Source organism: Syngnathus leptorhynchus, chromosome 10 (assembly GCF_054491065.1).
Source record: "Syngnathus leptorhynchus isolate UIUO chromosome 10, UIUO_Slep, whole genome shotgun sequence".
NCBI classification, from domain to species: domain Eukaryota; kingdom Metazoa; phylum Chordata; class Actinopteri; order Syngnathiformes; family Syngnathidae; genus Syngnathus; species Syngnathus leptorhynchus.
The window spans coordinates 978,342-992,176 of NC_141204.1; the positions used below are offsets into that span (position 1 = coordinate 978,342).

Here is a 13,835-nt window from a genome sequence, read left to right on the forward strand (position 1 = left end):
TAAGAATGTTTACTTACTTTTAAGAATTAAGAATTATTCTCACTTGATAAACAAGCCAATCACCTTTTTCAATTAAGCAGAATGAAATTCCCAAATTAGACATTCTTTAATGACCTCCTCAATCCACTTTTGTCAGCATATTGAAATCATTCCCATCATTCTAACATTTTATTTCCCTCACGCACTTCAGAAATGTCCATTTTTTAGTTGTTCTTACCTGGGTGACGTCATGGGCGAGTGCGGCCTGCTTCGGTCTCGCGACGGTCCACGTTTCCAAGTAGCTGCCAGCGACTTGCTCCATCCAGGGCTGTGCGCTCATTGGTGGCATGGGACGCCCATCAGTGGGATGCAGCTCCGGGCCTTTCCCTATCCGCGTTCCCAGTCGGAAGTGCAATTGATTCTCCGGCTCTCCATTGGGCCACCACGACGTCAGTCGAGCTGCGAGTCGAACGAGCGCTCCCCGGCCGTCGCTTCTCCGAAAGCGCCGTCATATTGGCTGCCGGAGCCTGCAGCTACTAGCTCGTTCAACTAGACTCCCACGGAGAACGGGAGTGGATGGCTGGAATTTGATTTGGCCTTTGAAATGTTCTGCACGGTATGTTTTGAAAACTAGGGATGACACCATCAAAGATCGTCGGACCTTTTGCGCCTACGTCCGACACCGCGGATATATGCCTGCTCTGGCTCAATAGCCATTTTTCGCAGACAAAGGGGGCTGTTGAATAGGGCTCTCAAAAAGGCACAAGGGTAAGATATATTTTGACAACACACCCCGTTACACACGTAACATATTCCATGTGTCCGTCCGGTTACAGTTACACGCTTCAATTTGCCCCATTTAGGCTGGATTATTTTTTGGGGGGGGATCGCAAACCATGCTAGCCTCATTAGCTGCGTGGCTAGCTAAAACGCTAGCTGTAGCGTCCCTGTCAATAGAATGCTAATGGTTAGCATTTATTCCCCCCCCCCCCCTCTAATTGCAGATATTTATGATATGTTGAACGTAGACTTTGCGTGAGCGACTCCTTCGTGTCTGTTTGGCAGATCCATGTGACTGTTACCATTTTTGTCGGTGCGTTTTACGTTGTCAATGTTAGCAAGGAAGCTATCTTGGCTGGGATTAGGGGAAAAAGGAAGACGTCTTGCAGATATGAAAGGCTCTAGCAACTGTAATTAAATCGCTCTAACAATGTATCAATCACGTGATCGCTCATGTTATTGTCACGATCGAGCTAACTCGTATGATGTGGAACCACAATGGAATCCAGACTGTAAAATACGCCAAAAGCATTCAAAACTACAATCAAGTTTTGTTATGACTTGACTTGCTCAACATTTCTTTACCAAACCAGTTTTAATTGTGTCCCAGCTACTGGTTTCCCCTTTACCAGGTATGTGTGCACTGTGCACAATTCTAATGACTATTATTGTCACGTATGATTTATAAAATTGGTGCCAGGTATACAAATAATAAACCAAAAAGTCTAGATTGAGCAAATACTCTACAATTTGTGAATCTATAGCACAAGGATCACATATCACAATTCGTTTTTGTAATTGTAGTTCATGAAATGAGTGTTTGAAGCTATGCAGAAAATGAGGCATCATGGCGGCTCAAAGTCATTTCACCATTGGCACCTGGCAAAGTGTAAGCCCCAAAACAAGTCTGTCAATCTGCCAATTTACTTTAAATTTGGCGGTTGCATAAATACTGTCATAAATATTCTCATTTGAATTTGAGGAACCTTCCTACAAATGTTTCTGAGGGCGGGTTGTCAAATTTCTGTTTTGCACCATTGTCCAGTGGTTTGTATGAAAACGGCGGTTCCGATGTTACTCAAGATGCACAATCAAACGCATACCTATAATTCCTCTTTACACAAAACACTGCTCTGTCAAAAATACAGTCATGGTAATGAGTCGTGTTTTTTTTTTTTTTTTTGCGCAGTGCATATTTCCTCCAAATTACATTTGCCAACCTGCGTTGAAAGATTGTCGCCCCGCCCTCTAATTGAATTGCTGGGATCAGAACAAATGCCCAAATATCTTCTCCACTCTGCTTCTTCCTTCATCATGCCTTGCCAAGAGGCATCGCAGAGATCACTTTTGATCCTAGGAGAATGGGTGTGTTGGCCTGCCATAAAGCTCAAGTAGCAGTTGTTGGATTTATACTTGCTGAATATGTTATATTGCAGAAAATTGAGTGGCGATGCTGAATTTGAATTGTGCAATGCCTTGTATGAATAAAGTTGCATTAGAGGCCATGATTCCTAGCTTATGCACAGCCTACTTTCACTGTCTCTACTTCCCATCATGTCAGCTAGCTAGCTGTAGCTCACACAGAGCAGAGGCGCTGTAAAATAGTGTGCACTTAGCCTTCCCTAATACACACAGCGGAAAAGAGCCAGGTGATGCAGACGTAATAATATTTCCCTGACAAATTACAAACATTTAGCAACTTGATTTCACGCGTTGCTAAGGTCCGAATCTCTCCCTTTGTGCAAATTTATACCTTTTATAATAAATGTAGTGTTTAAAGTGTGCACCCCTAGTCCAGACCAACTTAGTCTGTCACTCAAGGGCTCTAAACACTGACACCGGGACTTAAGGGATCATTTGCAGTTTTCCCGAGATGGCAGGAACGAGCAGTCATAGACTCTGCTTGTGGTTTTCCCCATAGTTTCACTTAGGACGAGTCACAGCAGCCAGCCAGCCAACATGATTCACTTGCAGTCTGGACACGGAAGGGGCGAACATCTCTTGCTGTGACATCTGTCTCAAACGTTTTGTAAAACACCACAAAAAGTTTCGAGACGTGTCTCCGAAAACAAGATTTGGAGGCTAATTTACCCCACAATTTTGTGAAAATTAGTGTGCGTGCATTAATACCTGCAAATGGTACCCTGCAAAGGGCATTAGCCTTGATGTCAACAATTACTTGGCAACATCATGTCATACTTTATGCTCAACTTGTCTTTATTTAGACAGAAATAATAATAATTTAGAAACATATGACTTCAAACATTTACGAGAAGAATAAAATCATCTAGCAAACCTGATCAAGCAAGACAAGATCAAAGATTAATAATCATAGTACTTCCCCACTCCTAATTCTTGATCTTACATTTTTGGACAATGTAATGCTGCTACTATGCCTCCGGTGGGTGGACAAAGCAACACCGGGGTTGTCTTCTCAAATCGCCGAGTGCAAAGGATATTTGTATGTTCCCCGTCTGCATGGTTTCAAGGAACATTTTGGTCAGGTCTAGACGAGCTCTGTAATACAACGCATACCACCAGATCAGTTGTGAGCAGATCCTGGGTCATTTATAGCCTTGGCCTTGTGTCACTGCATGTCTGCCTGGCAACCCTTACCTCCACTGTTCCAACAGCTCAAATCGACATTTTAATACAAGCTTTCTTTTCTTCTTCTTTGGTTTTGCAGGTCCCCGGGGCTCTTGTTGAAAAGGAATCCAGCAATATGTGGAGTAACCTGAAAAGCAAATGCCAAACTCTGTTTCACAGCAACAGTTCAGGACCCAACGAAGGCAGGAATGAGGCAGACGCCGTCCACTGCGTGGTGGATCTCGGCCACGGAGGTGCCTCCTCGGGTTCGCTTCAGGCGTCCGAAGTCTCCACCTCGTCCAGTAGCCTCCTTCCAGTGCCAATGGTAACCGTAGGGCGGCGTCATCACAACTGCGTCTCCGACGCCGCCCCTCAGATAGTCGAGATCACTATCGACAAGGACACCGAGGATGCGGGCGGGGGATCGGTCCTTCTGGCTCGCAGAGACTCTTATTCCCGCCACGCTCCGTGGGGGGGGAAGAAAAAACACTCGTGTTCCACGAAAACTCAAAGTTCCTTAGAGGTAGAGCGACGGTCCGGCCGCCTGCGAGGGAGCGGAAACCGTCGAGACCGCCGCTACGGAGTCTGCTCCATCCAGGAGATGAGCGACACTATGTCCGGGGGTCGCAGTTTGAACGGTCGCTCTCTGCGTCAGCGACTGAGCGACACCGTGGGCCTTTGCTTACCGCTAGCGGCTAGCAGACGCTCCGCAAAGAACCCTGTTCTTTCCAAACGAAAGATTCACCTGACTGAGCTCATGCTGGAGACCTGCCCCTTTCCACCGGGCTCAGACCTTGCCCACAAGTGGCATTTGATCAAACAACACACGGCGCCGGTGAGCCCACATTCCTCCACTGCCCTGTTGGACGCCTTTGACCCGGCACACCCTTCTCCCGAGGACGAGGAGGAACGTCTGCGCGAACGCCGCAGGCTTAGCATCGAGGAAGGCGTGGACCCGCCTCCAAACGCGCAGATCCACACCCTGGAGGCGGCCGCGCCGGGCTCGTCTGTCTACAAACTGGGACCAAAGATGGCTCCCGGCACGGGGGACGCCCCCGGCGACGGCCGAGCCTCGGGAGCCGCCGGTTCCTTTGGAGCGTCCGCATCGGGGGCTTGCGGACAGGCGTTAGGGCCCGCGGCTTCAGCCCAGGACACCGACTCCGAGGAGGACTCGACGACCCTGTGTCTACAAGCCAGGAGACCAAAACAAAGGCACGCCTCCGGGGAAGGTCACCTGAGCAGACAGCAAGCCGGGCCCTGGAAGGTTCACACCCAAATAGACTACATCCACTGCCTGGTGCCAGATTTATTGCAGATCACCTCTTTGCCCTGCTACTGGGGCGTAATGGACCGCTACGAGGCCGAGTCGCTGCTGGACGGCCGTCCGGAGGGCACCTTCCTGCTGCGCGATTCGGCCCAGGAGGACTATCTTTTCTCGGTCAGCTTCCGGCGTTACAACCGCTCGCTGCACGCCCGCATCGAACAGTGGAACCACAACTTCAGTTTTGACGCGCACGATCCTTGCGTTTTCCACTCTTCCACCGTCACGGGGCTACTGGAGCACTACAAGGACCCGAGCGCCTGTATGTTTTTCGAACCTCTGCTCACGGCGCCCCTCCATCGGACATTTCCCTTCAGCCTGCAGCACCTTGCGCGCGCGGCCATCTGCCGCTGGACCACTTACGACGGGATAGGCTCTCTGCCGCTGCCCCCTGCCTTGCAGGACTTCCTCAAGGAGTATCACTATAAACAGAAAGTCCGAGTTCGCTGGCTGGAAAGGGAGCCGCCGCTGAAAGTCAAATAGTCCATTTGCCTGTCAAACCGTGGAGGAAGATTACAGAACTTGACTGACTGAGTGACTGCTTAACCCTCTTTCCAATGGGGGTTGCAATTCAAATGTAACAACCTATACAAGATTCATTCTAATCTTTATTTTAGTAATTACTTACAGAAAAGCATATGATTATATCTCTGTAGTGCTGTCTGGCAAGCACAAATAATTGAGTTCAATGATATGTATAAATACAGTATACACAGTACCGGGATATATATATATAGATATATATAGAAATATATTTTGGATGAGGGCAGGGAGGAGTAGCACAGATGGTGCAAAAACCTCCTGCATCTGCCTGATCCCAAAACATCACCCTGCCTGTAGACCTTCACGCATGCATCCTTGTCCATCCCCCAAAATTCAAATAGCTATAAAGCCACATTCTGTAGCTGCATTTGTACAGGTCACTTTTTACGCACTCGGTTGTCTTTCTTGTCGAAACACGCAGTCGGTCGGGCACCTTTCCGAGAGGTGCGCGCTCGCCGAGGCATCTTGCATTCTGGGCTTGTCTCATAGATCAAGCGACATAAGCCACATTTCTTTTGCACATGAGCTAGCATTAGCTTAAGAAGAGACAAGGGTGAATTCTGAGAGGGCCCGTGACGTTCAGGAAAGTAGTTCAGGGAATTGAAGTGCTTTTGAAAGAATGATAGATGATTAACAACACTGATTGTGATTGATAATAAACCAGCCTATTGTTACTTACTTGGTATAAGATCAACTTGTCAAGTTGATTCTCTCGCTTTGGGCTCAGGCTACTGCAGAAAGGTACGCTTCCAAATTCAGATGCAGTTCTCAATTCAGTCAGATTGTGCTGTTATTTAATGAACAGTGGGTTTTTTCCATCTTCATGACAATGCTTGTCTTGCAGTAATCTTGACTCAGTGAGTTCATTATGCTTAGGTTTTCTTTACTAGCCGGTTGTACCATGCCTGCATTTTTTTTTTTTTTTTTTTCATTTCAAAAGGGTTATGAAAAGACAATCAGTTAAATTTGTCCCACAGTTTTTCATTTGGCTGTGTGGGTCACAGGATTGCGTCGGAAATGGGGTGCCAGTTATCAAAAAGAATAGTTGCAAAACAAAACGATGGAAAAGCATTTCATTTGTGTCATTCTATTCCGTGCCGTTGCGCTCCCAGTTGAATTTAGTTGCAAAGGCACCCATCCGGCCTTCAGAACATGGCGGTGCTGATGATAATTCAAGTCTGAAGGCCCCCCAATCCATCCATCCATCCATCCATCCACAGCGTGAGTGTAACCTATGTGCCTTTTCTATTGAATTTCTTTCCGCTAAATTGGCAGCAAGTTGTGCTTCTTCAGTCCATTGATGTCATTGAATCACAGTGAAAACAAAAAGGAACAAATGGGTGCATGAGCTCCACGCGGAGCACATAAGATCTTTGTCAAGTTTTCTGGTGCTAAATTGGATAAGCTATGGAAAATCAATGACATAATTGTAATTATGCCTGGATTAGGATTTCTTCTGCATGTGCTCGAGCTAATTGGACATTTCTTGCTGAACTTCCAAGAGAGTCGTGAAAGAAAGAAAAAAAGTCTCGTGTATTTCTCGCTCCATATACATTTGTTGGGTAGATGAAAAAAATATGGGTCCAATGCCATCTCTTCTGTCGCTTATCAGTATACCAGTTAAGCCCGAAGCAACTGATTTAATTCGACAATTAAAAAAAAAAGTCTGCCCTAATAAGAGAAATGTTATCTTTTAAATTGAACTTGCATTCAATTAAAACTTAAGCCCAATAGTTAGGCCTGTTAATTATTTTAAGTCTTTTTACTTCTTGTCATTATCAGTGAACAGAAATTCTGAACAAACAGTGCTTATTTATTATTTTTCATCACTCTTCTGTTGCCATTGAAGGGGGAAAAAAAAAAAGGCCCGTGGCCATGTAACAACATGATTGTGTTGTAATCATTGTTAGTGTTCTATGTGCTAATTCACATTGACATTTAAAAAAAAAAAAAAAAAAAATTTTACTAGACCAAATTTGACCCTTTTGTCAATAAGAAAAATCTTTTTGTTCAAACTTGCTCTCTAAATTCTCACATTTCATTTGGATTTGTTTAGCAATGGCAGTCTGCCTGACATTGTCTCCATCACACTGTGAATTGATCAGAATATTTCGATGGAAAATAAAATTTGGAAAAGGGCCAGGCAAAGTTGGCTTGAAAATGGCTACTGCTTGGAAACAACATTGTCCTTTTTACTGAGGAGGGCAAATTTAAAAAATGGATGCCGTCCCCCTTTTTCCTGTCATTCTAGTCTCTCAGGGGAACAAATAGGCTGGAGGCCTGTCGCTAGTCAAAGTTGGCTACTGTCCCTCGAGTGCCCTTGCCCATTCAGACTACAATGTATTTTTTTTTAACAGCACCTTAATTGTGGATTTTGTGTTATGCAGTTGTACAGTGTTTTTTTTTTAGTAATAGGCATAGACATCCAAATCAGTTTCTGGATGATTCCAATTTGACCAATTTTATGGCAAATAACTAGGAATGGCATTGGACTAACATTTCCTCCGTAAAAACAAAAAAGGAAATGAATGAAGTAGGAATCTCTGAATGTAGCTCAAATTTTGTTGTACTGCAAACTACCTGTCGTTGAGACTAAATAAAACAGTGTCCCTGCTGGTTGCAGCAGGTAGTGCACTGTATGTTGCCACAGTAACACACAATAATCAGTTGTGTAAATTCATCTCAATTGTCAATGATCAAATCCGTTTTTTAAATGGCCATCCATACAAGAAACCAAGTTCCGGGACAACCGTCACAGATAGTTGGTGAACATTCAAATATTGTTGAAAAAGAATAGGACATATATTCGATTAGTTTTGGGTGTGTACAACGTTCCTATTTCAGGTAGTGGCCGCCCGATAGATGGTTAACATTGAGGTTGGCAAATAATGACTATTTTATGTAGTTATTGCATATTTAAATATGAACTCAGCAAGAGCTCCATCCTTGTTCACGCTACAGTGATTTCAATCTTCACTAACTTCAAAGCCCAATTTTTTTTTTTTTTTAAATGTCTACTGAACAAACAAACAAAAAACCCTCGAGAATTATTGTCATAATATCCGCCAACTGCACTCAACTAATGTATGTGTTCATACAAAACATAGCCTGAAATTCCAGAACTTTACGTTCAGGCAACATGAGCAGCAGGAGTACCACCATGCAGCCAAGCCCGTTTGTGTGAGTGTGTGAGTGTGTTTGTGTGTGTGTGTGTGTGTGTGGAGCCCTTATGGAAAAGATGCAGAGATGCCTGTGAGGGGTGATGACTCCTGTGAACAACACCTCAGTCCCTATTCCACCCCGTTAAAATTGAAACCGGTCCATTTCAAGGATGGTCCCAGGATCTTCTGAATGCAGTGTTTTCCCTTCCCCATGGGAAGTCCAATATAACTCAAGTGACATGTGAGGAGAGATAAACCATTGTTAATATGATCTACTGCAAAGTAATGACACCTGATAAGACGTTTGCTTGGCACAAGCGCACGTGGGGAAAAAAAAAAACATGGACCACATTTAGTCAGCACCATGTTTGTGTGATTTTGTGGGGGAAAAAAAAGCTTGAGAACAAGATGGGTGTCTACATTTAGATTATTGACAAAAGGTAAATGCTTTTGTGATGAAGATGCACTAGGAGGAGCCTTGTTTGTGGCGAGACACCACCAGGTCTGAAGAAAAGAATATTTCCACCAAATGATATATTTTACAAAGTTGATTTAAATGCTGTATACAAACAGAAATCTATGTATGAATGAATTGTTCCTTTGACATCTCGGCCATATGCAACAGAGTCTAATGTAACAATGGTTGCAATCCTGTCACTTTAATGCTGTATGTGCACATTAGTGTGGGTGTGGATGGATGCATGGATGCATGGATGGATGGATGGATGGACGGATGCCAGCGCCGAGGCAACGGGACTTGACAACGATGCCAACTCATGATATTGACTCTGCAGTACGGCCGTGCATTCCCCCAGACTGCCTTGTTGGTTGTGACCAGTGCTGCCTGCCCTTCTAACTCGCTAGATCCATTGGAAGTGGGCTGGCCGCGAATGAATTCATGCGGGACAGCAGCCGCTGCCACACACACACACACACACACACACACACACACACGCTGATGTCAAAGGAATATGGCTGTTTCATTGAGCTCAATCCCACAGCCCCACCTGTTTTCTTTGTCACTAAGGTAGGATTTGGTGTGTGTAAATGGCATCATCATGTTTCACAGTTTGTTGTGTGTGTGGATGGGTGGGAAAGTTTTCCAATGTAAGCTGTTCATTTGGAAGAGTCCTAATGCTCTCCGTACAAGTACATGTAGCTGTCACTCTTGGTGCTTGGCTTCTGCTTCATTGTCTTAATATTCCAATAAAACTGTTAAGTGTAAACCACACTGACCTGTGATGCAATGAGTGATTTCGTCTCCCCCACCTGCACAAAGTCCCTTTCCTGCCTTAACAGACAGACCTAAAGCCTTCTGAGCATGGTCATCTTTTGTTGAACTGTACGCTTTCTTGGCCTGCATGTCTCCGGTGCAGCCATCCAAAGACTCCTGGACTGTGCAGTCACTGCCAACGCTCGCTAGAAAGTATAAATAGAAGACGGGTTATCGGTTTCAAGTGAGCTACCCGAGGATTATGAATAATTGATGCGCACACAAGAGGGTGGGAGACTTCTGGGAGGTCACAAAGGCATAACTTTCACCACCGTCTCATCAGATGTCCAACATTGAGTTGGATGCGAGAAGAAGATAAGGCTTGCCCATTGGATTTCATCTCCACGTAGCCCAATCGGCCTCGTGTCGTCTCCTTGCGGCCCCAAACGGTAAAGGCGCTGCTCTATCTCTGCTGGCCACATTGGCTGGCCTGTGGCGACTTCATTTTTGCCAGCAGCATCAAAAAGCAGGTCAAGAGTGACAACCCTGACGCTGCTGTTCAGATTAGCTTTCTTTTTTTTTTTTTTTTTCTCCTCGAGCTTGACCTAAAGTATTCACTCACCTGCCCTGACTCACAAATGAATGAATATGAACGTCTTTTTTTTTTTTTGTGCTGACATTGGCATTTCACAATCCACTCCCTCTGGTCATCTTCAGAAAAGCATGGAAAATATTGATGCATATCCACAAGTGTCATTTTTGTGATATAACACAGGTTTTCTTTTTGTGAGGATTTGAGTTCGAGATTGACGTTGCGTTTGGTGCTTTGTGTTGTGCAGCCCACACACACAATGCCACCAAAAAGCTTCATTGCTTTTTTTTTTCTTCTCAAACGATGTCAGATGTCTTGTTTCTCAGCAATTGCAACAAATAGAGAAGGTCTTTGTCTTTGTGTCATGAGGATGCACGCGTAGAGTTGTCCTCAGCTCCCTTGTCAACGCTGCTTTTTTTTTTTTTTTTGCAAAGTCTGGGAAGACGAAAAAAGACCGTTTTTGTCAAGTTGAAGTTACGTCATTTGATCAACTCCAGACAAGACCTGTTGAACGAGATCCCAGTAGTTTTTACGATCAAGTTGATTGATTTCATCAGTTCACTTGAATAAAATCATGTTTGAGAAGGTCCATTCCAAGCTAGTTCCCGTATGTGTGGCGCTTACCTGTAAATTAAAATAATCACTCTCTGCACTAAATCAATACGAGCGTCACTTTTGTAAATGAACTTGACACTGACCTGATAAATTCTCCCCAATTTTCAAATGTATTGCGATCCTGCTATTTCCAATATGCACCCTTTTTGGGCCGCTAGTCAAGCGATTTTTTTGTTTGTCAGCAGTAAAATGGGCTCTGAGCTCACAGCCACCCACACCACATCTTATCTGCAAACTGCAGTCCTCTGTTGAAAAAGAGGCAAGAGAGACAGAGCCATTACTTTGTTAGAGAGCCTCCAAGTCTGTGGCTCACAGCCATGTGAGCGTTTGACCTTTGCTTGACCTGCTTATGAATGCACAGGATCAGTGCATAGCAGAATTCGATTTACTTTACTAATCCCTTCTTTCATACTTCAAATGATCTATTCCCTTTCCTGAACACGTAAAAATTACTTTATCAACATGTAAAGTGTTTGTCACGTTTTCTTGATTTTGGCAGCTAAAACAGCACCGAGCGACACTGGCAGAGCAAGAAGTGAAATATTTTTGCACGCGTCCAGATCATTGACTTGTGTACATTTTCCAATTGTTGTTCTTAATGAATGTTTGTCATTATTTTCTGAGATACACTTGTTGCTTTCTGATGTCATCCAAATCTGTGCCACTTAAATGAAATGACCCCATTGTATGCCGTTTACCTGCTGTTCTTGGAACTCGTCTTTTATTCTGCCAAAGATACATCATCTGATTTAGAGCCATAGAAAGGAAAGGAGGTCTTATTTGCTTAGCAGCTCTACCGCCTCGAAATTCTTCGACCTCCCAGCTGTTCAACATCTTCCGGGCAAAATAGTTCAGGCTCTGTTTCCAATAAAATGTCATGCACTCACATTTTGCCTCCCCTAAGACCTAAATCTCTTTTTTCTTCAATTGCATGTCTGTTTTGAACCTGCACTCGTCGCAAGTCATTTTGGAAATGTCCAGGTCAAATTGCAAGCTGCGTCCTCCCTCTCCAGCAACGTTTCATCTCTCACTTTGACACAAATACACAGCCTCGTGTATCATTGGCGCTTGGCTGGCCTTTGGATAAACCCTCAGTCTGCCCAGCAGCCCTGCTTCTACTCTCACCCCCTGGAAAGTTCTCCTCACTTCACTCAGAGCAGAGCAGAGCAGAGCAGAGCACTGGCTGGCTGGCTAGCTGGCTGGCTGGCACCACCATCTGAATCCATGCATGTGTTTATGGAGCTCTGACAAATTCCTTCCTCCTCGCTCCCTTTCTTGAGTTGCAGACTTGACATGCGAGCATTATATTTAATCCCCGGTTCCTAGTGCACATAGAGGCCGTGCGGTGGAGCCGGCCGCTACGGGTCTCGGAACTGGACCCGTGCCTTCCGTGGCGGATCCAAGCAGGCTGCCTGCGCTATTCACATTTGTCATGCGGTGGAACTATGATGGAGCTGGGTCACTGCTTTAGACCAGGCAAAGCTTGGCAAGTTTTGAATCTGCTCAACTGACCCTTCCTTCCACTGACTCCACTAGTCATGAATCATTTCATGTACCTATGTGCACTTTTCCTTTTCCTAATTCATTGAGTGGAAATCTGAAATGCATCTAATTCTGTTATGTCTGCAGAAATGATTCAATCAACAAAATTGGGTGTTTGGATGTGTTTTGGCAACAACAATAGCAACAGAAAGAAGTTGCTCGATCGGCTGGCGCTGCGTTTTGGCGCTAACTTCAAAATCATTAAGAAGCTCTAAAAAGAGAAATATTCAGCATCTACCAAATTCCACATGGGTCCAACTTGGGACCGTGTGATTGATCACAGCCCACCATTTTTTATTTCACTCTCACACGCAGCAGCTGCTGCCATGATGTGGGCCACGCTGCTCCGATGCATACGCACATTCTGCTCCCTGTTCAATGTATACTATTTGAAGAGTCAGTCTACTCTACAAACATTGTCTGCCTGCCTGCCTTGTATTGAGTTGCCAGGTCAAATGTTAAAAAGCTCTTATTTAACTTGACTTTGCCAAACGACAACATTTTAAGAAGCAAAGAATAGAGCCACTGAGCCTTTGAGTCTTAACTTGCGGCCAGCACGACAGGAAATGACACAACTCGGCACAGTGGCTAAAAATAATGCTCCTTGTTAAGAGAGAATAGCAGCAAATATTTTTGCAATTCAACCGCAGGCGGGCCTAAAACCGAGGTTGCTTGTTTCAAAGAGGAGAAGGAAGAGAAAAGTGGACATGGAGAGGAGTTTCCATTCTTGCCAATGGAGTGAAATGCGCTAAGATTCCTCAGGTTATGGCGCAGCGCTTGGCCGTTACCACCCTGAACAAAAGCCGAAAGAAGGGCTTGCTGACTGAGGGCTGGAACTGTGGAACACAAACTGACACCGCTGCCACTCCAGTTCACCTCCCCCTTTTCCAAGTCTCACACACACACCCTGGCACTCAGCAGCGCCGAGCTAAGAATGGAGCACTCCTCCAGCTCTGCTCACGCAATGTGGTGTGCTGAAATTTCCTGCTCTGAAAAGGTTATTGGGAAGATACCCATTCAAATGTGTGAGGGAAGAGGAAAGACACCAGCGCTTGCCAACCAACTGCACACACACACACACACACACGGGATAATAGAGAAAAGAAAAGAAGGCGGAGGAGTGGATGGAAATGAGTTTAGTGGAGGAAAGTTAAAGAAAGAAAAGCACAAGAGGGGGAGTGCATGCTTTCTTTGCTGACCACTGGCTGAAATGCCAGGCTTTTTTAAAGGGGTGTGTGTGTGTGTGTGTAGGGGGGGTTGCTATTTGCATTCCCTTTCTCCAAATTGTGTTTTCAGTGCTCCTTCGAACTCTTGACTTTCCCAACCCAAAAGCTATTTCCTGATTCACTCCCTCCCTCCCTCTCTCATATAATTATTCTTCTAGGCAGTTCTTTTTTCAGCCTTTTTTCTTCCAGCACTGCCCGTTGTGTATTTAGGGTGACATCACAGCCTCAATTAGGCAGTCCGATACAGAACGCCGGCAATAGGTCAGAGGTCACGACT

General features: G+C 44.9%; 1 protein-coding gene and 1 long non-coding RNA gene across 2 annotated transcripts; one reads left to right on the forward strand and one right to left on the reverse strand.

Annotated features, from left to right (window-relative positions):
- The first annotated feature begins 343 nt into the window (after positions 1-343).
- On the forward strand, positions 344-9,601 carry socs5b (suppressor of cytokine signaling 5b). The gene is made up of 2 exons (XM_085923057.1): positions 344-747; positions 3,446-9,601. Exon 2 carries the CDS (start codon positions 3,482-3,484, stop codon positions 5,147-5,149), a length of 1,668 nt encoding a protein of 555 aa, XP_085779183.1. The 5' UTR covers positions 344-747; positions 3,446-3,481; the 3' UTR covers positions 5,150-9,601.
- On the reverse strand, positions 7,762-11,000 carry LOC147049783 (uncharacterized). Its single transcript, XR_015067496.1, has 3 exons — positions 10,874-11,000; positions 9,865-10,610; positions 7,762-9,789 (listed from the first exon to the last, which is right to left on the reverse strand). It is a non-coding gene; the product is annotated as an uncharacterized LOC147049783 (long non-coding RNA).
- Positions 11,001-13,835: the final 2,835 nt, after the last annotated feature.